Genomic DNA, 27,488 nt, shown 5'->3' on the forward strand with positions numbered 1-27,488 from the left:
TCTAGTCAAAATTAGGAGACTAAATACATTTGGAGATTAAAATAAGTCATTGCTCTTATCGTAACTCAAAAACACGAAGAATCTTCCTTTAATGTTTGGATGTACGAGAGAACAGAAATCTGAAATCATGTCCAAAAATTCTTACTGCTGGGTGACTTCCTATTTGGAAGGGTTCACAAATTTTATCCAATAATCAAAAGTGTATTAAAAAATAGTAAAGTAGGCTGAATATTTAGTTACTTGAGTGATTAATAAAAAAAATAGAGAAAAAGATACATATTTTACTATAAAAATATGTAGCTAACCATTGAAATTCATTTGGGACTAATCGATGAAACTAATTTTATAATCATTTTTTCTATGAACCAGCAAAATACAATTTAACCATAAATGAACCTCCATAACATACACAACGATCCCAAAATAAGGCAAATCAAGATTCAAGATGTATATGATGGTGTATCAGTGGAGCACTACCTCATATAATTAATATAGATAAATGATTGAATGAAAGTGTGCTTAACTTTACAAGAAAAACAATGCTTACTTATATCTCAGAAGAACTCAACATGGGTCCATCAGAAAAGTACATGAAGAATCAAAATTATAGACAAAGCCACAATAGGAAAAACATTATATTTTACTCTAACAGATACACGAATCTTCCGTTTTGTTTCTTTTTCCTTGCTTTCAGTCCACCATGCTATTCATGTCAGTGAAGTCTTCTATTGATCCCAATTTTTTTAGGATCAATCTTTCTTGCTTAGCATCTGTTTTATTGTGTAGTCAAGAAGTTGTAGGTGAAGCAAATGAAAGCAGAAGTCCAGAACATTAAACAATAATACTATTTAGCTATGCACAAAATGAATTTCCATTCACTTGCCTTCCTGTGAAAAATTGACGTCAAAAAATTTCCATGTGAAGTTGTGATCTAAATGAAGACCATTACTTATCTGTACCCCTTTATTATGTTTGAGAATAAAACCACCACAACATCAATGGCTTTACTGAAATTTTGGTTTTTTAATAGTGCCCAATGGCGTTAATTGATCCATGTATTCCACCCCAATTACTAGGATAAGGCTTGATTGTTGTTGTTGCAAAAATTTATGTAAAGCTACATGATGCAAAGAAAGAAAGATAGCAAGGATACATTCCTGATCAGGATTTTCAGTAAAATTGGAATGCAGGGCATTCCCAATGCAATCCACAATAGCTGAGGTTGTCATGGAGGATTCTATGCATAAAATAGCCGTGATCGCATCTAGTCGAGTCACCTCATTTCTGAACATTAGTCTCGCGTGAGCTGCGACAAGTAAAGAGTAAAAGCACAAATGAGTAGTAGGAAAATTGACCAGGAAGTTGAAAAGAGAAGATTCACCCAGTGCCAGTCGCATACATACCTTGAGCTAGGCGTATCAAACTTTCCAGCATGCGCACAGTTGTCCTAGCTACATTGCGAATTCGATACTAAATAAAATGACATATATTGAGCATTAGGCTCAAATTAGAAATAAACGTTTCTAGGTCAAACCTGCATTATCAGTTGCAGATTTCCTTTGAAGTTGATAATAGCTGGATATAACTATTTCAGCCTCTCTTGTAAGGACGGGTCTGAATTTTGCTTTCACATAGTGTATATACCTGCAGAATTGTTTTTCACTAATGTAAGTAACAAAGAGTCTTTAAGAAAATTGGAAAAAAATAGATCTGTTTTAAAAAGCATTCTATAGGATAAAAGGAACTCGTTGGAAATTGAAATTGTCACATAACTGATTCCACTATATTTTCATTACTTGTTCATGGAAAAAAATGGCTCATCTTGCTACCAAAAGAAAAAAAGGAATCACATATGCAAGTTATTCTTCAAATAACGTCAAAACATTGGGGGACTAAAGTAATCCTAAAATTATGAGCAGCTGCAGCTTCAAAATGCAACCATAATCATGAAGCTATGGGGCTCAAAATCAAGTTAGAGAAGAGAAATTAAATCTAAATTCTAGATTCCTAATTTTCTGCCAATGTTCAAATATGATAAAAACAAAATAGACGACGCACCCAAAAGTGTAACACCGGTTTAAGTTTTTACTTCATTTTTCTACAGAGTCAGGTTAGCCAATAGCCATGACCTTTAGCTTCATACTTTACCTCTTGAGTATGGAAAGAGGCCAGATATTTGCTAGATCTTCATCATTGTTGGTTTTATCAGGTTCTGCCTGGATATAGTTTTCATACAGGTATTATAATCTTAATCCATATGAAGTTGTATGCATTGAAGAGGGATTCACATTACCTCAGAAAGAATATGAGATGAAACTACTACATCCCATTCAGGATTCTTTGTATCCAAGAGCACAAGGACAATATCAAACCTGCTTAACAAAGGACCAGAGAGTGTTGTATTGACGGACAGAGCTTCCTTCGTGTTAAGTCAGACAAGTATTGAACGGAAGCAACAGTAAACTATTTCAGACATTATGCAGCTACCACTGCTGTTGATATATTGACGGTGCAGTTATTCTTAACATTAAGAGTAACAGAAACCATAATTTGACACCAGGTTTGAATAGTATTAAACAAATGTACATTGACTAAAGGGATACGTTGATCAGGATCATATTGTCCCTTAGGATTTGTAGCGCCAAATACTGTAGTTTTAGTGCTGAGTGTTGTTACAAGACCAGCCTGGATAAAGTGAGAGTTAATCAGTAGCCAAACTTTTTTTTACCATAAACCAGCCAATGTAAGTTTACTTCTGTTTCGAAGATTGAAGAAAGCTGAAGTTCATTCAGATTTTGCATAATATTCAAATATTCTACCTTGGCAACACTTATTGTCTGCTGCTCCATGGCTTCATGTATTGTTGCTCTGTCATGTTCCCTCATACTGCCAAAAAGAACACTAGTTTCATACCCAATGCCGGCATGTTAAAGAATCATAAACAACTCTTCCGGAGTTTCCATTAAATCAGCTTTCCTTAGAGCGTTTAATGAAAACTGCCTAGACCAACTTAAGCATATGGACGTTGTGAGGCAGTGGAGAAGTAGAATCAATTTAATGTAAATCTTGTCAAGTTCAAAATGGGATAAATTTAGTGCAATTAGAATTCTCCTTAAAACAAAGGATGTTCTCTTATTGCAGACTGAGGTTTTATTATCAATTCACAGATAATCGAGAGGATAACACCCATTGGGGCACTCCTGAAATTAAAGCATATTTTTGCGGAGAAACAAACATCCTATCATTAAATAAAATAAAATAAAAGCCAAAAGAAAATGATTTGTAGCTCTTACTAACACTTTCTGCATTTTCTAACCTAAACCTCCAACTATGAATATCTTTTTTTATTTGTTTTGATTTGCAGCTCCACAACCGAGGTAATACTTGGCCACACACAACATTTGGTCAAAGACCAAACCTACAGAAAAAATTCAAAATCAAAGCATCACACTCGAGCTTACCTGTCAAACTCATCTATGCAACACAAGCCTCCATCTGCCAAGACAAGGGCTCCAGCTTCCAACATCCACTCGCCTACAGATTCCACAAATTGGCCGTGCACTTAGTATAACTGACTAAAGGTATGCAGATCTATGATTCTATGCATGTTGAAATTTGTACTTGCTTAAAAAATTAAAATTATGTCTGATTAAGTTGAAGTCCACTTGAAATGCTAGATTTTAAGTTTGCAACTTTAACAATCAATTCCGTCCTTATTTTGTAATCTTAAAACAACATGAGAGGCATGTTCACGTAAACTGAATGAAAAAGAGTAGCAATTTCTTCATATTCGCGTTAAAAAAAGCATTCAACAGAATTTAGGGCTGCACATGCAATTTGAACATAATTTCATCAAATAAGGGAAATCTAAACATTTCACTAAAGATCATTTTGACAAACTTTTAATAGCAAGAGGAAAATTTAACAGAAACGAAGACTTTGAGTAATATGCAAATATTTGATACAAATAGATAGAAACACTTCTACTAAGGCATGAATGATGATCTGTTGCTGTGACTGAATTAAACCTACCTCCATCCCTCACAGCAGTAACAGTCAATCCTGCACTTGTGCTTCCCAACCCAGTGGTAATAACAGATCGGTTGCTTAATTTTGCAGCAAATTTCAGAAACTGAGATTTCCCAGTTCCTACAAAAAACATATAACGAGTCAACTGACAAATAAGAGAAATTTAGGACTAAACTTTTTCTACTTTTGTTTTTTCTTTCATTTGATGATAAGAACTGACAGTAAAGGCAACATACCACTCAATATATATAGTTAAGAAAACTGCAGTTGATTGATAAGAAACACATACTCAAGTCACAAGGCAAAGCATTATCCATTTTTTAACAGCAGTTTACTAGTATACAGAAATTTGATAACATAAAATTACTAAACACGTAGTTGTGCATAACTGAAGCACCAAAAACGAAAGCAATTAGTAAGCATACAAGGCTACACCATAATATTTTTGTCATATCATCATCAGATAGAGGCTGCCTCTTTTTTCTGTATATTTCATGTCACTTTCAGGGTTGGTAGGACGGATTGTAATATTATCAAGTATTAAATGATAATCAAGGTTACAAACTTCAAGTAATAGTAGCAATAGTCATAGTGAGGGTGACAGTAGAAATAGTAATAGCAGGGGATTGCTTACCAGGATCACCAACCAAGAGTAAGTGGGACTCCCCTCTTACCCTTGTTCCAGAAGCATCGACATGTTGCACACCTCCAATAAGTGTTAATGCAACTGAGTGGAGAAACAGAAGACATGAAATACTTGCAAAGTGATATGATAATGATTCAGAAAATAGAAATTTCAGTTGTATTACAAAACTATAAGAGCCATAGTTCTTAATACTAGTTCACATTATTGACATGAATTTTAATCAAAATAAAACGAAGATCTTCACATCAGACTTCTTTTCTCAGCACACACCAGGCAAAGATTCCATATGTTCATCAATATAACAGTAGAAAATATGTCAAAACAAATCCTTTAGAGCTGTAAGCATGCGAACACAGCTTCTAAAATGCAAGTAGCAAACATATGTTAAAGTGTAATGAATTTCAAGGTGAATAAGTAAATAGCCATTCGGTGAAAATGTTTACCAGCCAGCTTGACTGTGAAAAGACCAAATACTTGTGGGCAAACTGCTCGTAGAATGGCATTCCTCCCTGGATCAGTTTGAAATGGCTTTTAAGTTTTCATTTCATATCACATAATTCATAAATCATAACCTTCCACATAAAACTTTTACATTCATTAAAAGTTGGTGTAAGCGTACGGGCAAAGTTGGACCAAACATTTTAGGAATTGCGCTATGCGGTTTCTTAAGGAAAGCATAAGATAATAAATATTGGGAGAAACATTTACTAATGGTTCAGAACTATAAATTTGAATGATACAAGGGATACCAAAGATGTGTTATGGGAAAGCACCTTTTAAAGGCGCATCTTTGAAGTGATCCCAAAACTGCTTGAATTTCGTAACAAGATCATCGGAAATATCAATTTCTGACTTCAGTTCATTGATTCTCCTGATAACAATGAGAAAATATACAGAACAAACTTATCATATTTTTTTGCTTTCCTTCCATCAAAAGTAAATGACTACAATTTAAAGAATAATAAGTTCAAATCCAGAAATCACTGCATCTGTTCTTCATTTAAGAATGTTTATCATGTAATATGTAAAACTTGCTCCCTTTCACGCACGAATAAATATATTTATCACTTGTGAAACTTTTCCATGAAGCGCACCAAAACAGCAAATGTCAAATACTAGGAAGTTTTACTTTCTTACAAATTTTTAAAGGGCAAACACAGTGAGAACTACTTTTTCACCTTATGCTGTTGGCTATCAAAACAGGATCAAGGTCACAGCGCACATCCTTCAACTCTGGAGACCACTTTGCTGTTAAGAGACCAGTGACAATCACATCATCTGCAAGCGAAAAACAAGTAATCCTTCACAACGAACTTCCAACAACAAATATTGCGTTTATGAATTAATCATGCTCCTTTAAGCCTTACTGCCCTAGTCAACACACTGCTTACAAGGGCCAGGAAGCAAAAGGTAAAAATCTTGCAAGGGTGAAAAGAAACAAGAAATCAAATATGTCAGTGAGATCATATGTCACGCCAAGCCCAAAATCAAATGCAAGCCATAACTTATCAGAAAGTCGCAAACACATAAGAAAAAAAAAAGTTCCCCACATAGTAACAACTAACGGCCAGTAATAGTTTGAAAGAAAAACAATAAGACCAACATGGAGAGAGAGAAGCTATGCCAGATTCATTATAACTTATAAAAAATCCAGGATACACCATTCATAAGCTTAAGAAAGGAAAATTCCTAATATATGAATTAGATTTCTTAGATCCAATACTGGAAGACTGAAAGTAGGCCAACAAGTATTAACTAGAATCTAGCTCAGGCCAGATATTAAAATACCATGTGTATATCATAACATAATTTTCAATACCGTGTATCTATCATATATTTGGCAAGAAGAAGATGAAAAATCTAATTACCTCCAGCTTTAACAACATCAACAAGGTCATCCTTCAAGATGACAAGAATTGAACGAGGAATTGCCCCAACACCTAGCACCTGTGTACTTTCTTGGATTTTTATCTCCTGATAATCATGACATACTATAGTATTCTCTACATACTGGAATTTTACACCTCCACAGGGCTTAGACCTCTGCCACAAAGAACAACAAGTAACTAACAAAACCATATGAATGAGGATTTCAGCCAATTTAAAAGTATACTAGTATAGTAATATCAGTGTTACAGAAAAATGAGCACCTAGATATTTGAAGGCTAAAAATTAAAAAACGAAAGTTTAAGCTTCACATAGTGGTAGCAAATTCTAAACGTGGCACTTTTCTATTACATTTTAATATATGACTTCAAAAATCAACACTACATAGTACATATCATGATTCTCTTTATCTAATTCTGGGTAATGCAATAGGGACATGTCCAAGGAGACGGTAGGGGAAATACAGGACTTAAAACTCAGATGCAGCCTGCAGGTGATACCTGAATTGGGCAAAATGAGGGTAATGATATGGCGTTTCGAGCTTCCACCTCAGGATAAACTGGGAAGCTGCACACATGCTTTGTTAATTGATAATCAACAGACGTATCATGAGGTACATGTGACAATTTTCTCCAACAAGAACAAGAGGAATATGCTGCACCTGCTTTGGCATTTTTGACACATGTATTTCCTCTCTCCTTCATGCATCTTGATCGCTCCGGACCTGATCACTATCCCTTTGAGAGTGAGAAGGATTCCACGGTGCTGCACTCGAACACGTCCTATGCTCGGAAAAGTCTCTAATACACATAACACAAGTCATCCACAACAACAATTGAGGTCAGTGAAGGGTCCTCCTTTAAGGGGAATTTCGACAAACAAGTAGCGGGCAGAAGCAAACCAGGGCATTCAAGGGGAGAGCCGCAGACGTTAACGCGAACATGAATGAATTTTTTCTCAACCCCTTCCTCCATATCTCCCAATACAATTTTCTACACGACCCACATCACAAAATCAAGTAAAGTTTCAAATTTTTCTGTCACATCCAAATTAAAATAAAATAAAATAATAAATGAGAGAATTTAGGAATACAATACATGAGCCCAGAGAGCAGCGTCATCGAAGATTTGCAGGTAGGTGTTGGGTTGGGCAAAGAGGAGATGGGCAATGCGATGATCATCTTCCATCAACTCAGCGAAATCGATGTGAAGAGGGTAATGAATGTTGGGATCGGGAGAAGAAGCAATGGAGTTGAGCTGATCGGGATGGTGGCGGACGAGGTAGCTGGCCATTGGCTTCTTCCAGTGACCTGGATCCTCGGTGTTCTTCTCCATTGCTGCTTCTCTCTCAACTCAGCTGGTTTGGGCGGGAACGAAGTTGTTGAAGAATGAGAATGATAACTTGGGTGAGAAGATAATGAATAAACAATGGTTGTTTAAATCTAATTATGAATTATTAAAATATTAAGTCTAATTATAAGTAGTCATGAGAGTATATATACGTATTAGTGTGAGTGGTTGTGAGTTTGACTTTCAACTATTGTGGATGGGAAAAATTTCTTGATCAGTCTCCTACCGCTTAATGTGTTAATAGTGAGGCGAGAAATTAGTCTCACGACTATTAGTTATGAGGACATCTTGGTTAACACCGAAAAAAATCTGGTGTATTGTACGGTAAGTTTAGTTTCATGATTTGTGTAAAATTAAATGTATGATTAAATGTATGTTTGCATGTAATTTCTCATTAGAAGTGATTCTAAACATGTCATTAATTAATTGTAATACCAAATTTTGCATTTCAATATACAAACCTGAAAGTATTAATTACAATATCAGAGTTGGGTTGAAATGAGTGTTGAACTATACTCTCTTTGATCAAATATGATACAACAAAGCTAATCATTATTTAATTTAGTGGTGTAAATCTACGTTATGTTTGATTTAATGAAAAAAAAATTGGTGGAATGAAATGTTAATGGATTCTTTTTTGTGGATTGTTTAAAATGAAATGGAGTGAAATGAAACATGACCAAACTTATTCTATCATTTATTTTTCTCCTTCCAATTTGAGGATAATATAGTGAATGACCATATATTCTTCAATATAACCAAGTCCTGAGCTTTTTCTCTAGGTTCTATTTTGGCAATCTAAAAGTGACAGTTACAAATATGACAATGCAACAACTCTTAAATGACAAAGAATTCACAATGAAATCTGTACTGCAACAGGAACTTGAAATGTGTAAAAATTTCAAATATAATACAATATCCCATTCATTATTCAGCAAAATGCTTGACAAATACATTTGGAATCTCTTCCAAACATCAATTACACTACACGCCCACCTGTTAGACAATTTTTAAGAGGATAGTCACTGAATTATACACTAGAAATTTGAATTCTGTGGTAAAGATACTCAAACTCTACAAGAGTTGGATCATCATGATTGAAACAAGAACTCAAATCATTCTCCCACTAGGTGATAGATTGGAATGCACGTTGTCGAAGAAAAATGGTTAAGGTTCAGTGAAGAGATACTGAAGTAAGGGAGCGACAACAGCTATGCTTAAACTGTTTCCTAGCAATGCATACCTGTATAAGAAAGAAGATTATTAGTATAAAACACAAGCAAGAGATTATTAGTATAAAACACAAGCAAGAGATATAAGTATGCCAATATAACTCAGTAATCTGACTAATTAATCATGCAAAATTGCAAAGCAGGTATTTGAAATAACAACAAAAAAATCCAACCACTAACAATGAAAGTAAGATGTTTCTAATTAGGATTGCAGAAATAGTGTTTAAAACAATAACATGTCATACCGCTGTTTGAGACTAATGTGCTCTGGAAACTCAAAATCTTCAGGAAAAGAGTGTAGATTTGCAACCTAATTATCCAATGGCAAATAACTCGCAGATTAGTAGGACATTGAAATTCAAGATAACAGATTTAAAGATATATGCATTCGTGTGCAAGCATTCAGCATACATAGACTGACAATAATGCATAACATTGTTGAGCATAAAGAAAATTCACCCACCTCTCTCGGTGTAAAATATCTAAGGCACTGCTCCTTTAGTGATGTTTTGTCCCTCTTTATTGGCTGCACATTCAAATGTAGAGTTGAGTTGAGGAAAGAGTGAGATCAGTTTCAATGTCATGAGAACAGCCACCAAATTGTTATTCAACATATTTTTGAGATGAATGCTATAGATGGTTTAGAGAAACCAAGAAAGACTAAGATAAACCACTAAGATGGATTTAGAGATAAATTGTCTATAAATTTAATACACGACAGAGCTTTAGAGTATAGCATGATCCATGTAAAGTGGGGAAAGACTGTGTTGTTGTGAAGTCCCTGAAACAAGGTCTAAATCAAAAAGAAAAAGAAAAAGCATAAAAGGCTGGTTTTGCCAACTTATTTTCTCAAATTTTGACCAATCTTGAGAAAATATCTTGGTACTCTTCATTTGAATATATTTTTCCTGATAAAAAGGAAAAACTGAAAATAGATAAGTGAATGGAAAAGTACATATTCAGCTGTAGCATCATAGTAGTCTTATATCTCAATTCATATCTGATGTTTATCATGGAGAAACTTTTACAGCCAATGGGGTAGTTATCCCAGTGACCCAGTTTGTATCATTATTCATTAATTTAACCCTTCAAATTCATAGCTACGAATAGCTGCCAAACCGGATAACATTCATGATTATGAAGCACAGAACAGAATAGCCTCTAAGTGCTTCAAAGAGATAAAATGAATTGTATGGTTATGTGAATACATCAAACAATATTACATGGTAAAAAAACTACTATTAATTAGAGTTCCTACCTGGACTGTTGCCAAAAGGGATCCCGTTCCCTTTACATATCTGTAATAACTCTTCGTAAAACAACAGCAGCGCTTTGAATCAGGGTAAACAACATCTAAGCTCTTTTAAGGAAATGAAAGTCAAGAAAAAATATTATTAATGCTTATTTTTGGAGTAAATAGTGGTCAGATGATAACATGGTGATTAGACTATGCTGTAACTGATTACTGTGGCAAGGATACCCATAGCACTTCCCCACCGCTCTATCAAGCTTGGGTGGACGTAATACTGGTAATACTGGTCTGAAGAATCAACACCATGATCACTATCTTCTTTCAATGTTCCAGGGGTGTCATTTGATAAACCAGTCATTAAAGCTGCAGATTCAACGTCTACATCACTTCTATGGTTCTTGAATTCAAGAAATTTCTCAATAGGTTGACATGACTGCAACAACTTATGCCTATCCTCTTGTAATGAACTATCTTCATTAACCAGTGTACCGAAATGCTCAAACAAGGGCCTCGGAGATTGAATGAGCTGGCTGTTAAATAATTCATTTACAAAAGACGAAGGTTTTCTTTTAGCCTGAAAAAATCAAACATGTTAAGTCAATAACCATTGCCAGCTGATTTCTAGATGATATAAAATACATCCCGGAACCTTTTGAAACTGTTATTGACATTTCAGATGAAAACCATATGCAAAGGATAAAGAAAACCCACCAGGCAAAAATAACGAGGCCTAGAATATGGGATTCCAAACTGTAAAGGGCTCAAAATGAACTCCTGTGTGACAAAATTCGTTTTTTCCAATATTTCTATGAGTTTTGCATGCGTATCAGATGTCTGTTGCCAAGAAGAATAGAAAAAATGAATCAATATAAGAAACCATCAATTAAAATATTTTGGAATTTTAGACAATGAGTTGAGTTAACAAGACAAACCTCAAATCCAACAACATTTTCCACAAATAACATACTTGGAGGCCTCGATAAGGATGGCATAAGCTCAAGAATCTGAAGAAAAGAAAATGCCCGAGCATCACCCGTGTCCTTCTGGAGACCTAATACAAGATTATTGAGTAACTTAATGCTGAAAAAAAATACAATGAAATAAAAAGAGGGTAACCATAGTATGAGAATAAAAATTCACCTTGCCGTGTGTAAGGTTGGCAGGGAGGAGAAAGAAGCCATGCATCAGCACCATACTTGTCCAGATCAGCAGCAGTCAGGCATTGAATATTTCCCTAAGTCGGCCAACAAAAACAAATCACTATCAGCATGAGCATTTCACGAATTCACGTAGCTTGACAATGATAACAAATCCAAGCTCCAAAAATATCCATGACTTGAATGACACCAAGACGTAATGTAAAAAGCGAAGCTTCACTTAGTAAATTCAAGCAATCTATTTAATTTAAACAGCTAGAAACTAGAAAGCCAGATATAAACCTTCAAAAAGTTCCAAACAGTTCAAAGGGGAGCCAAATCAACTAAGGAACTAAAGCTTGTACATGTAACTATAACATGTTTGGATCAACGTATTTTTCCTCATAATTAATAATGCAACCTAGAAGCTACTCGCATAAGCTTCTCCACATAGTTGATTCTGGCTTTAAAATCAATTGTAGACGGATTTCCATACACGCTATAAGTAAAAAATATTCACCTAATTATTGCAGTTCATCCATTCCATGCAGACCTTTTAAGATCACAATTCATTGGTAAAAAAGCAAAATCAAGTAATGGGCAAACAGAAAAAAAAAAAAAAAAACTAGCTATACTCCAAGTTCAGTAAACCTGATAAGGACGATGAGCAAAATTGTGCTGGTAAACATCATTGGCAGTGTCATTGATTTCAAATGCTTCAACTACTTCAGCGTTCACCTGAGCCTTCACCAGCGAGTACCTCTGATAACAAAACAAAGTTGCAAATAAATTACAGAAAATAATGCATAGTGATGATGATGATGATTGAGGTTTAGGGAGCGCACGACTCACCATGCCGCCGATTCCACTGTAAAACTCCAGCACCTTCGGCACCGTCGCCATTCCAGTTAACTGCTGATTCGGATTAAAATTTCCTAAGTCCTGGGTTCAAATCCTACTGGTACCTAAATACCAAAAAAGAAAAAACCAACACAAACAATAGGGTTTACTGTATTGGTTTTCTCTGTATTTACGGGTTTATCAATAAAAATATGAGCTCACAAAAAATTGCACTTTAATGTTTGCGACGGAAGAAATACCCGTCACTAGTTCCTTGTCAGCAACTTTGCGACAGAAAACAATTCGTCACTATAGTTTGGGACCGAAATTGTTTAATTAATCAATTCAACGACGGAGGATTAGAGTGGGATATATTCCGTCGCAAATGGTTTGCAAATCTGTGACAGGTTATTATCTCATCGCAAATCGCAAACAACCGTATATTGTTCAATTGTTTTCAGACTATACTTTTTTGATATTTTTTTTATTTTTCAAATTATTAAAAAAAAGATAAAATGCAAAATTCATTAAATTTAAAAGCATTTGTTACAAAATTCATTAAATTTAAAAGCATTTATTACAAAAAACTTTGAGGATTAAATGGAAGTAAACACTTGATATTGTTAGTTGAGTTTAACGTCACTATCCTCATAAACCATCTAATATAATTTAGAGATTAAAGTCGAGTACACAATCAATGTAAATTTTGTTTACACACATTCAATAATATATTATTAGTTGAGCTTATCTACAAACTGTTTTCAGTTTTGGTTGATTAAACTCGTCCTTTTCACTTGTCACCACATTTTTATCTCTAATTGGGACTTCCATGTACTCATTCCAATCCGAATTCACAATTTGCTCACCTGCATCATTAGCAATCTCTAAAAGAGAAGCAGACCCATCATTGCGATTCTTTCACCCATTCTTACCCCCTAGATGGCATTTCTCCCACCACATTCGAGTACGAATTTGCATGCCCATCCTTAATATTATTCACCAGACTCGGATTTAACCACGTTCCAACTTGCTTGCTTTATCTCTAAACCCAGGAGTGTTCCTTCGACTTTTTTGAAATCTCACACATTATACAGGACAAAAAACTTATTAATAACCCATTTTATTTCAACAAAGAAGATAAATATGGAGAAATTATCACTTCAATCGTGCTTGGATTACCTGAGTTTGATAGGGGAACATCGAAAGAAGAGAAAGGAAGAAAGTATAATTTCCCTCAAAGCATGAAACCCAATAATCAGAGTTAGAAAAAGAAAAAGGGAAGACAAAAATAATACGGAAAATGGTGAACGAAACTCCAGATAATGATGGGTGAGGGTTGGGTGATAGTATTGTATTAGTGGAATCCCATTAGCAAATCCATCCAGAAAGTGAGGTTGGTGGCAGCTGGGGGAGGATGGAACACGATACAGCCATCAACTAAGAATCCTCCGTAAATAAGGGCAGTGGCCTACCATTCAAGAAAGCTGGCAATAATAAAAAGAGGGAATGAGCCCTTCCTTGTCCACACTAATACAATGTAACAATAAACAGTCAGACACTTTGGAAGATGTCATGAATAACCATTAGAGAATTAGATGATGGATAAAAGTATGCACAAGTATTTTCGACCAAATGCTTCAGTCAGAAATTCAATCAAGGCCCTTCAATCAATACTAGTTCCTGAACCAACAACCAAAGAATAAAAAGAGCATATGAGGAGTTAAAAGAGTAATCAATAAAAAACAACAACATTGGAGGTAGTTACCACATCGTTCCACCACAATGTTGATTGACAATTCAAGCAGCCAACAAATTAAAGACATCACTAAGAGTCATAGCCTTTGCAGCTCAAACTGCAAACCAGAATCGGGAGACCATCCCCCACCTTGACCTACTCTCACAAACCCCACTAAGCAACCTAAAAAGGAAGAAGATTTAAAATTTGAAGATGAGAACTTGATTCAATAGAGAAAAGGGCTACTAAAAATGAAGTAATCTATATCTTATTTTCATTACAATCAGTACATATAAGTTGATTCTCTACTGCTAGTACAATGTGCTTCTCAAGTACTCAAAATAAAAGTGGTGAGATTTTATGTGTGTTTGTACTCCAGTCTATCTTTCAAAATTCTAGTTTGTATTTCTAAGAGCAAAACTCTGCCAAACTCTGCCCATTGGCAGCTAACAAATTTCAAACCTTCAACCTATTCTCACCATTTTTTTCATAGATACATGTGAGAACTGAGAAGTGGGAACCCTATTGATCAAACAACCTAGAGGCTAAAATCAGCAACCACACAGTAACAGTAATATTAATATCACATTGCAAACAACACAAGTTGTTCTTTCCTCATTTCACTGCCCACCAAAGGATACTGCATTACAGGATTTGAAATTTCACACTGGATGCATGTTTCACAGCTCTGCATATAAAAAACGAGAACAATCCATCAAAACTAGAATATAAAGACTACAGCATATTTAACACATCGCAAAATCAACGAGACAAATAGAGAAAACAGACATATAGAAGATACTTGTTCAGCAAAAATACAAGATAGACGCAGTACCATAAAATAAGTTTGAAAGACCATGCAATATAGCTGATATGGACACCTCTAAGAAATGTAAAAAGTCTAACAATAGTTTTCAACCGCATAAACTGTGATAATCTAGATGAACATCATCAACTCTGGTCTACTGTATACGTTGCTGTGCTCATCCTCCAAGGCAGGGTATGCTGCTACAAGAGCATCCTGAGCTCCAATATAGAGTGAGTTATAGATCTTCCAGTACACCTCCCTCACTTTTCTAGCAGGGTGGAACAGCCCTTGGAGACAGTAATTAAGAACAACAGCAGCACCCAAAGCTACCCTCATCCCTTCAATTGCTTCCATCACAGCATTGATCACATGTGGAGAAGTTTCAAAAATGTTTGGCCAGACATAGTTCAGCAAATGGACCAGCGCGTCTTCACAACCCAAACCAGCCACTCCCAGTGCCATGTGCTTCACGGCAGAAGCAGCTGTCTGCCTATGAACCAAGTCCCTGTCCATAAGAGCATCCTCAAGCAGAGGAGTCACCGCATAGATGTAGTCCTTACCCATTTCACCAATGTACTCAAAGAGGAAAGACAGGGATTTGAGAACACCGTTTTGCACATTAAGCTCTGGCACACGATACTCATTCATCAATGCTGGCAAAACTGTGAAGGGTGAACATGTTTCCGCAACTATTGCAATTGCCACAGTTGTGCAGACACGGTTCTGCCTCTCCTGCACCTTTAGATTGTTCAATAGAGTTGCCAGGACATCTTGTGGTCCAATGGCCTTCGCAATATATCCAAAAGTGTTGACCGTCGCTCTACGAATTCCCTTCTTATGTGCCTTAAGCATCTCAAGAAGTTCAAAACAGATCCTCATCCATTCTCTTGCAGGTACGAACTCAGCCCCACGATCGGCAATCCTACCCACAAGGTCAATACAGTTCTCCTGGACTTTCTCATGCCTATTCTTCAAAATTGGAGTTAACCTGGGAAGCAAATCCTTAATAGGCGGAGTCATCTTCGTCATACCAATAACATTGACAATTGATTTGAGAGCTCCCAGAATTGACCCTAAAACTTCAGGATACTCTTCTCCTAAATACTCGTACAAGACAACACCAAGATGACCCATCAGCTGTTCCTCATGGCACTGCTTCATGACAACAGCAATCCTTGAGATGAGGTCCGCAGCTTGCTGTCTCACCTTTGCACTCTTGTTGTTTAACCGCCACTTGATGGTACCACAAATCTGTGGAAGATATGGTTTCACTCTCTGGCCAAGCGAGTTCACTACTGCACCAAATCCATTGAGCATCACATTAGCATCATCACTGGTCTGCTCTTGGAAGGCATAGAGAATACCATCTATCAAAAGCTCTTCCAACCGTGCATCTATATCAGATGATCCCAAGTTAGTGACCACCTTCTCAATAGTTTCCATAACCATACGCCTATAAGGTTCACTCTCATCTTTAAGATCTTCCACAATTCTTCCAACAATATCAGCAACACCAACTTTGTTGGCTATCTCTACTGTTGTCTCCACGAGTTGCTTGTAGTTCCTTCTATCCAAAGCCATCCTCCTGACCCAGAAGTTCCTGAAAAATTCAGGAAGAATATCAGTTCTAATATAATCAGCTTCCACACCCTCGGTGCTCACACACTGCTTCACCACTTTCAGGACAATTTTCTTCATTTCTTCATCAGGTGACTGGAATTCACGAATCAAAATAAGCATGACCTCCTTAGTATAGTAACTAGCATAAAGGGCTTCCATCAATGGAATAATAAACCCAATTGCCTTCAAAAACGCAGCCAGCACCTTCCCACGGTGCTGCCTAATACCCTTCCACAGTGGCTTCAACACAGAGTCAAAACTTTCAATGCCATAAGGAGCAGCAGCCTCAGCAAGAGCAGCAAGAGACAGCGCAGTAATTGTTCTCACCTTCTGATTCTCATCATTCAAACCATGTTCTATAATTTCCACAAGAGATCTCAGATGGGGCAGTACAGCACAACCAATCAAAATGGCAATCTGCTGCACAATTTTAATCCCCGTGTGCCGAGCTTGCCATGATTTCTTACTTTGACAGACAGCCTTCAGGAAAGGCAACAATGCAGGAATACCAAGAGCAGAAGCAACAACACTGAAAGCTCTAGCAGTAGTGTTCCTAACATACTCATCAATATTGTCAATGTCAGGCCGCATAGCAGCAATCATTGTGGCCAGCCCAGCAGCTTTGCTAAGATTAGATATGATTTCCCTCCCCTCCACACGGGCATAGTAGTCTTCATCAATCAACAAGGGTTCAATCACAACAAGAATCTTATGCACATAAGGGCGAACCAATTCATCCAATTTATACAGAACTCTATCAATTACCTTGACCAAAAGATGTCTCTCTTGATCCTCCAGAGTAGGCTGCATGAGCAACGGCAGAATCCGGTTAAACAATGGGCCAGCACCAAACTCACGAGCCTTATCAGTAAGCTGTCTCAACGCAGTTTTCCTCTGAGGAGGTGTCCCATTCTTCACTTTCAGAAGAAGCTTCATAATCTTCCGCTCTTTCTGCTCATCCGGTGACAACTCCTCTTCATTATCTTCATTCAACAGTGATCCAAAATACTGGTAGTCCTCAGGCTTCATGAACGGCAAACCACCAGGCAATTCCTTCGGAATATCGTACCGTTGCAGGGGATTCTCCTCAGGGATATGAAAACCAGGAGTCCCCAACGGAGTTGGAGTAGCAAGAAGCTTCCTCGCAGGTGTCCTGATTGGCACATAGGAAGCAGGAGGGTCCAGCACCTTATACCCTTCCATTGGAAACATAGCATCAAGCTCTTCATCAGTCAATGGACGATTCCTCTCTTCAATATCCCTCTCCCACCTCAAAAGATTGTACTGCTCCGGAGTGATGGCACCACCGTGCAATTGCCCCGGAGTTGGGGTAGCAAGTTCAATCCCACCAACAGGGGTAACACCAGGAGTGTAAGCAGCAGCAGGAGTGGCACCAGGCAAAGGAGTAGCACTGCCCATAGTAGCAGGTGTTTCATCCCACCTTGATCTTTGCCGCTTAGGAGTTGGAGTAGCCATCCCAGCAAGCTTCGGGGTAGCATCCCAAGCCATTCCAGCAGGGGTAGCACCAGGAGTAGCACCACCAGCAGGTGTAGCATCAGAATCCACCAATCTACCAGGTGTAGGAGTCTCATCCCACCTATTCCTCCTCCCTGGAGTCGCATCTATCACTCTCCCCGGCGTCGGAGTGGCATCCCACCGCCCAGGCGTGGTCTCGTCCTCCCAATCAGAGGTTTTCGCCTTCTTCGCCGCCCCATCTTCCTGAGACATATCCCACCTATTCCTCCTCTTCTGCGCCGCCGCCGCCTTATCCTTATCCGCCTTATCCGCAGGAGGTGCAGGTGCAGCTTTGGCAGCCTCTTCCTCCTCCTTCTTCTTGTTAGCAATCAATTTCAGCGTCTCCTCCTTCTTCCTCTTCAGCGTCTCCTCCTGCATGATCTCAGCGTAGGTCCTAACAGAGGGGTCCGGCGTCTTCTCACCGGCGGCGAAGGGATCATGACGCTCCGGGGAGATGATGCGGTTGAGCCTCCTCTGACGGTAATCATCTTCCCGATCAATAATCCTCTGCGACTTGCGGAAACCCAAATCGGCGTCGGTTTCGGGGGCGGAGGGCATGTCCTTGAGGAGGCTTTTGGGGGCGGTGTAGGAAGCGAGTTTGCGAGCGACCTCGTTGTCGATGGCGTCGAGATTGTCGTCGTCGTCGTTGGCGGGGATTGAAGTGTGGTATGCGTCTCTGTCGCTAGCGCCATAGAGATCGGTGTCGAAGGTGACGGAGGTGAGGGAAGCGAGTTCCTGCTCCATCTTCTTCCTGTCTTCCTGCGTCTTCGCAATCTCAGGGTCCATGATTCTCTGAGAGTGGGTTTTCGAAAACCCTAGGTTCGTTTTCTAGGGATTTCAACAGAGAAAGAAAATTAGAAAGGGATAGAACGTGGTGAGGAAGAACAGAAAAACGGAAAAAATCATGACTGATCGATAAATCATATATATAGGGTGGGTCAGAGAGGGAACCGGCTTTGTATTTGGGCCCTTGTGGTCCGGCCCACAATCACTCAATTTAATATACAAGATATATTGGGCTCTGCCTTTGGTGTTATGTTGTTATTTTTCTCAACAAATTAAAAAAAATTAGTTTTTTTAGGATAAGAGGAGATATTTATTTATTGTCCAAAAATAAGAGAGGAGATATTTGAGATAAGTTGAGCAAATTAATTTTTTTTGACGGAAAATATACGATTTGATTAACTTGTTCTCAGTAGAACATCTGAAAGAAATAAAAGATTGAATATAAGGAGGAGAGGAACCTAACCAAACTTCACCGTTAGACACGAGGGCATGTTTAGCTATATGATGAGTTGTAGCATTGCCTTCCCCGTAACACATGAGCAAAGGAAATGGATTCAGGAGAAGAGACCAAACTATGCACCTCCTCTACAATTAAATCAATGTATGCACCACAAGCACTTGTCTAGAGAAGCTGGGTATTTACGACCAAGCAATCAGACTCCACAATAACACGCGAGCAGCCTATCTCATGAGCAAGCTCAACCCCTCGCAACACTCCATACATCTCTGTCATTTTCGGTGACCAGGCCCGAGATTCCTGTTTTGTACAAGTCGCAACCACCCCGCCTCCACCATCTCTAATGACCAATCCCAAGCCCCAAGTGTTATTCTTCCCCGCAACATCCACATTTACCTTTAAAAGGCCAGCAGCATGAGGGGCCCAACAACAGATATACTAGTTTGCACCACGATCCAGAGTAATAGTGAACTGGTCTAGCTTTTGCATGTATTCATGAAGCCCCCCAATCGCTATACGAGCCACCTCTGGTGCAAAACTTTCATTCCCATCAAAACAAAGTCGATTCCTTACCCTCCAAATCGTGTATGACACAACACACACACCCTCCACCACGTCCCTTGGAGCATTCGTGAGGAGCCCCCAAGAACCCGTCAATAAAACTCTTTTGAGGAACAAGACCCTAAGTCATACCCAACACTGATGAAAACCAAACTCTCCTGGACCAAGGACACTCGCGAAGAGCATGGTCCAAAGACTCCTCAACCCCCATACATCTTGGACATAAAAATGGACAGCCAACACCTTTATTCCACAATCTTTTCCTCGTAGGGAGCACATTCCTTAAGACCCGCCACATGAAATGGCCATGCCGCGACATAACACGTAGCTTCCACAAAGCTTGCCAAGTACCATCATGAATAGATGCTGACCCAGCCTCCAATTTGTGCTTCGTCCATTCCCTTATGCACAGATAGGCATAGCGAACCGGGAAGACACCATTAGACGTACCTGCAATACTTGTCCACCCTCAAAGGGGAATGATCGAAGAAGATAATGACTAGTTAATGGAGATAAGTTGAGCAACTTTTTAACGGGTGTGAATGTCTATTTAATCCATAGGTTACCCCATCCTTTTAGCTAGGGCATTCTATGTTAATTGGAGTTGTCCATAAAGGTTATCGTTTAGGTTCAGCTATTATGGGAGGTACATGGCTTTGGTAGAAATGCAATTTGAATTTCTTGTGGGCTAATTTTTCTTGAAGTTATTCCACTAAATACACATAAAATTCATATTTTCACATTTAAAATGTTATTGGTGGATTTGATATGAAGATAACATTTTCCTAAAACTTACATATGTCTGTTTTTTTTTTTACTTACCAGTTTTGAAAAAGGAAAGTAGTCACATTGAGTCATAAATAAAACCAAACTCTAGTTTTCATTTTCAGATCACCCACTGTTGTGTCGGACTTTGTTTAGGAACCAAAACAACAATATAAATAATTTATAAGAATATTTAACTAAATTTAATATATATATATATATATAGAATATTCTCACTTTCTCACCCTGTCATTCTTTCTGCTAGTTTGTTGTGGATTGAGTGAGTAAAGAGAAAATGGCTCTGGCCACGTCTTCATCCCTAATCGCCTTCAATCTCAAACCTTCCCTTTCCACTCCTCCGCAACGACGCAGATCCTTCGTCGTTTCAAGCTCCGCGGCGAGTGCTCCAATTTCCACCGCTTGGAATGTCGAGAGTTGGCGGCAGAAGAAGGCGGTGCAGCTTCCAGAGTATCCAGATCAAACTGAGCTTGATCAAGTCCTCGAAACCCTCTCCACGTTCCCCCCTATTGTCTTCGCCGGTGAAGCCAGGAGTCTCGAGGAGAAGCTCGCTCAGGCTGCCATGGGCAACGCTTTTCTCCTCCAGGGTGGGGATTGTGCTGAGAGCTTCAAGGAATTCAGTGCCAATAACATTCGTGATACTTTCCGTCTCATTCTTCAAATGGGGGTTGTTCTGATGTTTGGTGGACAAATGCCTATTATCAAGGTAGACTCTTCTTTATCCATTTGTTATTTACTGCTGTTCTGTTTCATTGGATGAATCAATGACATGCTTATCTACTGTTGAATCGGATAATGATATGGTGAATTTACTTTGGTTCAATTTGAATGAGTGAAGGAATGAGCTTTAATAGGCTTAATCATGTTCTTCTATTAAGATTTGAGAGCTTAGACTATTACTAGTGTTGATTAGAATTAGATGAATGAATAGTTGTCATTTTTTATCTCCATCTCAATTGGGTGTTTTAGTGTATATTTGGATTTTGGATATGTGTTGAGTGTGTATTTTATTTGCAACCTATAAGAGTTGTTTTGCTTTGCTCACTTTTCATCTTGAAATTCGTATTAACTGTTGTTAGCAATGCCAACTGATATTCAAACATAGTCTTAGTCTAGTGTTACCCTGTCCTTGTTTAAAAAATTCATACTGCTAGGGAATGACTTGCTTTTCTATTGTGGGGTTGGATGTATGGTAAATTCAGGTGGGGAGAATGGCGGGTCAGTTTGCGAAGCCGAGATCAGATGCATTTGAGGAGAAAAATGGAGTGAAGCTGCCAAGTTACAGGGGTGACAATGTGAATGGTGACACATTTGATGCGGCATCTAGAATTCCTGATCCAAAGAGGATGATAAGAGCCTACACCCAGTCTGTGGCTACTCTCAACCTCTTGCGGGCGTTTGCCACCGGAGGTTATGCTGCCATGCAGAGGGTCAACGAATGGAATCTTGATTTCATGGAGCGCAGCGAACAGGGGGATAGGTATCATTTCTAATCTTTTCTCAACTTATTTCTGGATTTTGACCCTTTTAATGTTTAATATTGCTGATTCTTATATAGTTGTGATGGTTTCGAATTTTGGATGGATTTATTTGAATTGGAAATTGAACTGACTCTTTCCATGTTGCTAACATGATAGTGGAATACAAAGGTGGGGAATGGAATTTGAAAATAGTTTGAGATTGTCTCTTTCTTGTTCTCAAGGGATCTTAATTAAAGTGAGTGAACTGAATTTAGTGATGCTGGAATAGGAGATATTCTCCCTGGCTCACGTCTTATGCTCTTCAAAGGTAATGGGACAGTGAAAAAAATATGTGGATATGGTTTTATTTAGTTACCAAGAATGTGGTACAAGTACAGGTACATTGTTCATACTAGTACACAGTTCATTACTTATTATTATATGATCCTCTAATGTGAATGTGGGATACAAGGGATGGTGAATTTGTCAATTTGGTATGCGGTACACAGGGTTGTTGAGAGAACCCAGTAACTATGTTTATGATATTGTGTATTTATTTATTTACCTTCAAACAATGTTAACAATGCAATTGCTCCAATTTTCTTGTGTTGATCCTTTGCCACTTAATTTGACTACCAGCTGATATGCTGTAGCCACTAGCAATTTCTTTTGCACTTTCTGCAAATCATATGGTTATTCTTGAAATTGCTCTCTTTGGAATTTCTCAACTTTTGTTACATCAACTCTTTTTTGGTTTGGGCTGTCAGGTACCGTGAATTGGCTCATCGGGTGGATGAGGCTCTTGGCTTCATGGGTGCTGCCGGGCTCACACCTGAGCATTCGATCATGACTACGACAGACTTTTGGACCTCTCATGAGTGTTTGCTTCTCCCCTATGAACAAGCACTTACTAGGGAGGATTCTACTTCTGGCCTTCATTATGATTGCTCAGCTCACATGGTATGGGTTGGGGAACGTACCCGTCAACTTGATGGTGCTCATGTTGAATTCTTGAGAGGAGTTGCCAATCCACTTGGCATCAAGGTGCATCTATAGTGTTCCCTGTCTATGGCCTTGATCCATTTGGCAATGTTGTTATTTTGCTTTGATTATCAAATTACCTTTCATATGAGTTTATATTATTATTTTGCATAAAAATACTTTAGCTTTGATTGTTAAAAATTGCATCTGCATATGCTTGACTCAATTAGTTATAATGATCTAATATTATGTTGTTCAAACATGTAACCTACATTCATATCTAAGGGGATTACTCGTTTTGGCAATACATAATGAGTTTCTGACAGAGAATTTGCTGCTACTAAATCGCTACTTGGTTTTCAGGTGAGTGATAAGATGGTTCCTGATGAACTGGTTAAGCTGATAGATATTCTGAACCCTAAAAACAAGCCTGGAAGAATTACAGTGATAGTTAGAATGGGAGCTGAGAATATGCGAGTGAAGCTTCCACATCTTATCAGGGCAGTACGCGGAGCTGGTCAAATTGTCACTTGGGTCAGTGATCCCATGCATGGGAACACCATCAAAGCTCCATCTGGACTTAAAACCCGTTCTTTTGATTCAATAAGGGTAATTCTCTTATATACAAGTGGCACAAAAATTATGGTCTGCACTAGGTCATTGTTTTTATATCCTACTGAAGCATATAAGTTATATTTTAACTTTTCTAGAGCATACAATATGTGAGTTTATATATGCAATGTCAAGGCATTACACGTTCCTAGAGCACACAACTCTTGAGGAAACACTGGACTCTTTTTTGTGGGTGGGTCTTTTGGTGATATTTGTGTTTTCTCATACTCTCTGTGATAGGAACCACACTTCTATTTTTGGTATTTACTTTTTACTTGGTAGTTGGCAGATGCTTTCAAATATGAATTTCCAATATGATTTTCCTAACCCTGAATTTCACCGAGTTTACCATGAAATGTTTACTAAACATTGAAAAATTGCACATTCTGCAATTTTGTTAGCTTAATGATGAATGAAACGATAGACAAACTTTCTCTATCAACTCGGTCCTATCCTACTATTCGGTTTGTCCTGCGGCACATAATAGTGAGAGTTGTTTGGCAATACAGTGTCATTGAAAATGTAGAGGAACTGAACCTATTAAAATTACTTTGGCTGTTTATCCATATTCATGATGTTTATGCTTTCTTATTGTCATTCAAAATCTGACTCTCGAGTTTTGAGGTTGGTTTTTGTTGTATGATTAAAGTTTTATGGCTGCTGATGTAAAATTCCTGTGTTCTGTGATGTTCTTTTGATGATAGGCTGAGTTGAGAGCATTCTTTGATGTCCACGACCAAGAAGGAAGCTACCCAGGTGGGGTTCATTTGGAAATGACTGGGCAGAACGTGACTGAATGTGTTGGAGGCTCAAGGGCTGTAACTTTTGATGACTTGAGCTCGCGCTACCACACTCACTGTGATCCAAGACTTAATGCTTCTCAATCTCTTGAGCTTGCATTTGCCATTGCAGAGAGGTTACGCAAGAGAAGGATGAATTCCTTGCAATCTCTAGCCTGACTCAGAATTTAGAGAAAGGTCTTAGCTTAGCTTTTGGATCAGAAATGTTAGTGTATGATATAATTTAAATTTGCAACGAGGTAATGATCAAATACCACTGAGTGTCATCGGAACTTAAAATAGTTGGCACAATCAAATTGTGCTATATAAGTCTTATAATAGCATGTTTGGATCAGATTCTCCTTCATCATAATCAATTCTGGAATTCAGAAACTACTCAAATAAGCTTATTTACATAATTGATTCTAAATTTAGAATCAATTGGAGAAGAATTTCCAAATATGAACTAAGACATTGTGTGGATCCGTTTGTATTTGCAAGTTCTTGTATTAAGATGGTAGATATTTTATGCGTCTGTTTTTGTAATGAGTAATGAAAAAATTTCCTCCATATAATTGATATCATTGGGCATCACGTCTAGCTTACGATTTGGGGTTCAGGAGTGTCCTCTTTGAAATTGTATGCATTTCTACAATGTCGGGAGGTTAAAGATGCATAACTTTATCTTATTTTTCACCCTTACTTCAGGATTGTTATAGTTTATCTATGCTTTTTGATAGTTGTTCTTTGGTTCATGGTCTTGCATGGAAGACATCTACTTATAGGCACAAGCACCATAGGCACAATATCAAAGTTGAAGGCTAGCTTCATGATTTGCTGCCCCTTCTTTGTGTTGTTGTATCCTCTTTTCTTAATGAAGTATTGGCTTAAGTGTAAAAACAAAAATTAATGCATCAAAGTTAATTTTGTTATATAAATTGTGATTTTTTCATTTTTTCAATTTAAAGTAGACTGCATAATTGATGATAGGATATAAAAAAATTAAGACCGGCAAAGTGGCACTAAATTTGAATTAAATTAATTCTTGAATGAAGCTTATACAGCCTGTTCAAAATTGACCAGGGGTCCACACAATGTGAACTGATTTTCGTCATCATTGAATTTTACACTTCAAAATTATACCTAGTTGCTAGAAGCCTAGACTATATTTGCATATGCATTATGCACAATTTAGATTAAGGTGTAGTCTAAATTCACATCTCAAATTCCGTGTTGTATTTCATTCATCCTTTCATTCCCTCCAACCAAACAAACTAATTCCAACAAAATGTGTTCTAAAAAATGAAAGAAAATTCTTGAGAATACCTAATATATAGAGGCACACTCTAGTTAGATACACACACGAGTAAATTGTTTTGCCCTTATTTGTGGATTGGTCTTGTGGATTTCAGTATGGTGATGGCCAAAAAAGCAGAAAAGGCTAGGCTAACCTAATCTAAGGCAACCCAATTTGACTATGGTAAAGTATGGTAAAGAGGAAAGACCAAAACTCCGAAAACGATGACCATTTTGAATTTATACACATTATTTTTATTATGCGTGCGAGGCGCCAGCCTCATGAGAATGAGAATTCACTTCACTTCCGGCTACTTTGCCACTTGCCTCCCACTCTCCCATCAAATCCAAACACGATTCTTATGATCTTATCCTCTTTTCCCCTTACCACATAATAAGTCACAAAAATTATTTAATTGAGTAAAATTTGTCTCAACAAATCTTTTCTCATACCATGATTTCTAAGTATCAAACTAAGTCTTCTACATGAAAATCCATAACTCCCCTCTATTAATACTACGGATTTAACTGTCTTAACTATCAACCACTCCCTTCATGCTCTGCTAGGGTTTCCCTGTCGGCGCTGAACGGTGAGACTGCCCCCTAGGCCTTGTGCCTCCGCCCCTCCCTCTTTGGGTATCTCCCTTAGCCTGACCACAAGATGGACCCATGGCAAAACATCTCCTTCCGTCCAGATGAGATCGAGGCCCTTCCACCCATCTCAGAGGAACCAGATCCAACACCCACCAACGACTGGTGGCTGATGGGCAGGGTTCTCACCTACCAATCGATTAACAACCGTGCGTTCAAGTCGATGACAACAAATACCTGGAAAACGAAACATGGCTTCGAAGTCAGAGACATTGCAAAGAATCTCTTCACCTTTAGATTCTTTGCTGAGCAGGATAGACAGAGCATCTTGCAGATGGGCCCGTGGAACTTCAACCACAACCTCATTATCCTCAAAGAGATGGCTCCTGATGAAAATCCTAAAGAAGTAGATCTGGGCCACACTCTCTTCTGGGTTAGGGTCTATGACCTCACTCTGAATTTCAGAACTGAACAGATGGCGAAGAGATTAGGGGACTTCCTAGGGAGGTTTGTGTCATGGGACGACAAGGATGAGCACAGGCTAGGAGGCTTCCTACGCCTGAGAACCTGGATCGATGTCTCTAAACCTCTTAAGAGGGGAACCATGATCCCGAGAAATGGGAAACCACCTCTCAAGGTCCTCTTCAAATACGAAAGACTTGCATACTTCTGCTTTGGCTGTGGTGCGTTGGACCACATCCTTTGTTTATGCGATGACAAGGAAGACTCTTGGGACGAAGATGACACCTCGAATCTACCCTATGGTCCGTGGGTAAGAGCCTCCCCACTGAAACCAGCTAGCATGTCAGTCATGAAACAAGAGGCGAGATCTTCCTCAAGCAAAAGAACTCTCCTTTTTGACAAAGGGGATGCTTCCAAGACAGAAGGAACAAACTATAGTGAAAGGGGCGATGGAGAAACTGAGGTCACCAGTGTTCCGTCACAGGAGGCAGAGGAGACCAGAACCTTTGCTGGAGGCAAAAGAAATATTTGTACCCTTGAAGGGGACACACCTTTACCTTTTGGGACCACCACAACCATGGATCCCAATAACACCACCATTATGGCAGCAGACATACTGAAATCCCTAGGTAATTTCTCTTTGCACCAAGGAGAAATCAAGGCCATTAATC

General features: G+C 38.3%; 4 protein-coding genes across 6 annotated transcripts; 1 reads left to right on the forward strand and 3 right to left on the reverse strand.

Moving 5' to 3' along the window:
- Positions 1-524: 524 nt before the first annotated feature.
- LOC130726384 (probable DNA helicase MCM9) lies at positions 525-8,009 on the reverse strand. The gene is made up of 19 exons (XM_057577644.1): positions 7,660-8,009; positions 7,464-7,554; positions 7,224-7,362; positions 7,063-7,129; positions 6,544-6,718; positions 5,854-5,953; positions 5,449-5,546; positions 5,119-5,184; positions 4,664-4,756; positions 4,033-4,149; positions 3,462-3,534; positions 2,820-2,886; positions 2,604-2,685; positions 2,294-2,415; positions 2,149-2,216; positions 1,535-1,644; positions 1,404-1,451; positions 1,154-1,306; positions 525-770 (listed from the first exon to the last, which is right to left on the reverse strand). Exons 1-19 carry the CDS (start codon positions 7,894-7,896, stop codon positions 691-693), a joined length of 1,986 nt encoding a protein of 661 aa, XP_057433627.1. The 5' UTR covers positions 7,897-8,009; the 3' UTR covers positions 525-690.
- Positions 8,010-8,716: 707 nt separating this feature from the next.
- On the reverse strand, positions 8,717-14,204 carry LOC130722690 (tRNA (cytosine(38)-C(5))-methyltransferase 2). Of its 3 annotated transcripts, XM_057573506.1 has the most exons (11): positions 13,238-14,204; positions 12,384-12,496; positions 12,183-12,293; positions 11,536-11,629; positions 11,328-11,446; positions 11,107-11,229; positions 10,624-10,969; positions 10,402-10,496; positions 9,607-9,669; positions 9,389-9,453; positions 8,717-9,154 (listed from the first exon to the last, which is right to left on the reverse strand). In XM_057573506.1, exons 2-11 carry the CDS (start codon positions 12,432-12,434, stop codon positions 9,079-9,081), a joined length of 1,143 nt encoding a protein of 380 aa, XP_057429489.1. In that variant the 5' UTR covers positions 12,435-12,496; positions 13,238-14,204; the 3' UTR covers positions 8,717-9,078. The 3 variants fall into 3 exon arrangements, with proteins under 3 accessions (XP_057429489.1, XP_057429490.1, XP_057429491.1); XM_057573507.1 differs by lacking the exon at positions 13,238-14,204 and having other exon boundaries at positions 12,384-12,549; XM_057573508.1 differs by lacking the exons at positions 12,384-12,496; positions 13,238-14,204 and having other exon boundaries at positions 11,328-11,438.
- Positions 14,205-14,349: 145 nt separating this feature from the next.
- Positions 14,350-18,941, reverse strand: LOC130722689 (uncharacterized). Its single transcript, XM_057573505.1, has 2 exons — positions 14,942-18,941; positions 14,350-14,794 (listed from the first exon to the last, which is right to left on the reverse strand). Exon 1 carries the CDS (start codon positions 18,833-18,835, stop codon positions 15,044-15,046), a length of 3,792 nt encoding a protein of 1,263 aa, XP_057429488.1. The 5' UTR covers positions 18,836-18,941; the 3' UTR covers positions 14,350-14,794; positions 14,942-15,043.
- Positions 18,942-20,857: 1,916 nt separating this feature from the next.
- LOC130722890 (phospho-2-dehydro-3-deoxyheptonate aldolase 2, chloroplastic-like) lies at positions 20,858-24,961 on the forward strand. Its single transcript, XM_057573762.1, has 5 exons — positions 20,858-21,342; positions 21,839-22,116; positions 22,864-23,140; positions 23,441-23,686; positions 24,394-24,961. The coding sequence occupies exons 1-5, from the start codon at positions 20,914-20,916 to the stop codon at positions 24,646-24,648; spliced, it is 1,485 nt and encodes a 494-aa protein (XP_057429745.1). The 5' UTR covers positions 20,858-20,913; the 3' UTR covers positions 24,649-24,961.
- The last annotated feature ends 2,527 nt before the right edge of the window (positions 24,962-27,488 follow it).

Source organism: Lotus japonicus, chromosome 6 (genome assembly GCF_012489685.1).
Source record: "Lotus japonicus ecotype B-129 chromosome 6, LjGifu_v1.2".
Taxonomy (NCBI): Eukaryota; Viridiplantae; Streptophyta; class Magnoliopsida; order Fabales; family Fabaceae; genus Lotus; species Lotus japonicus.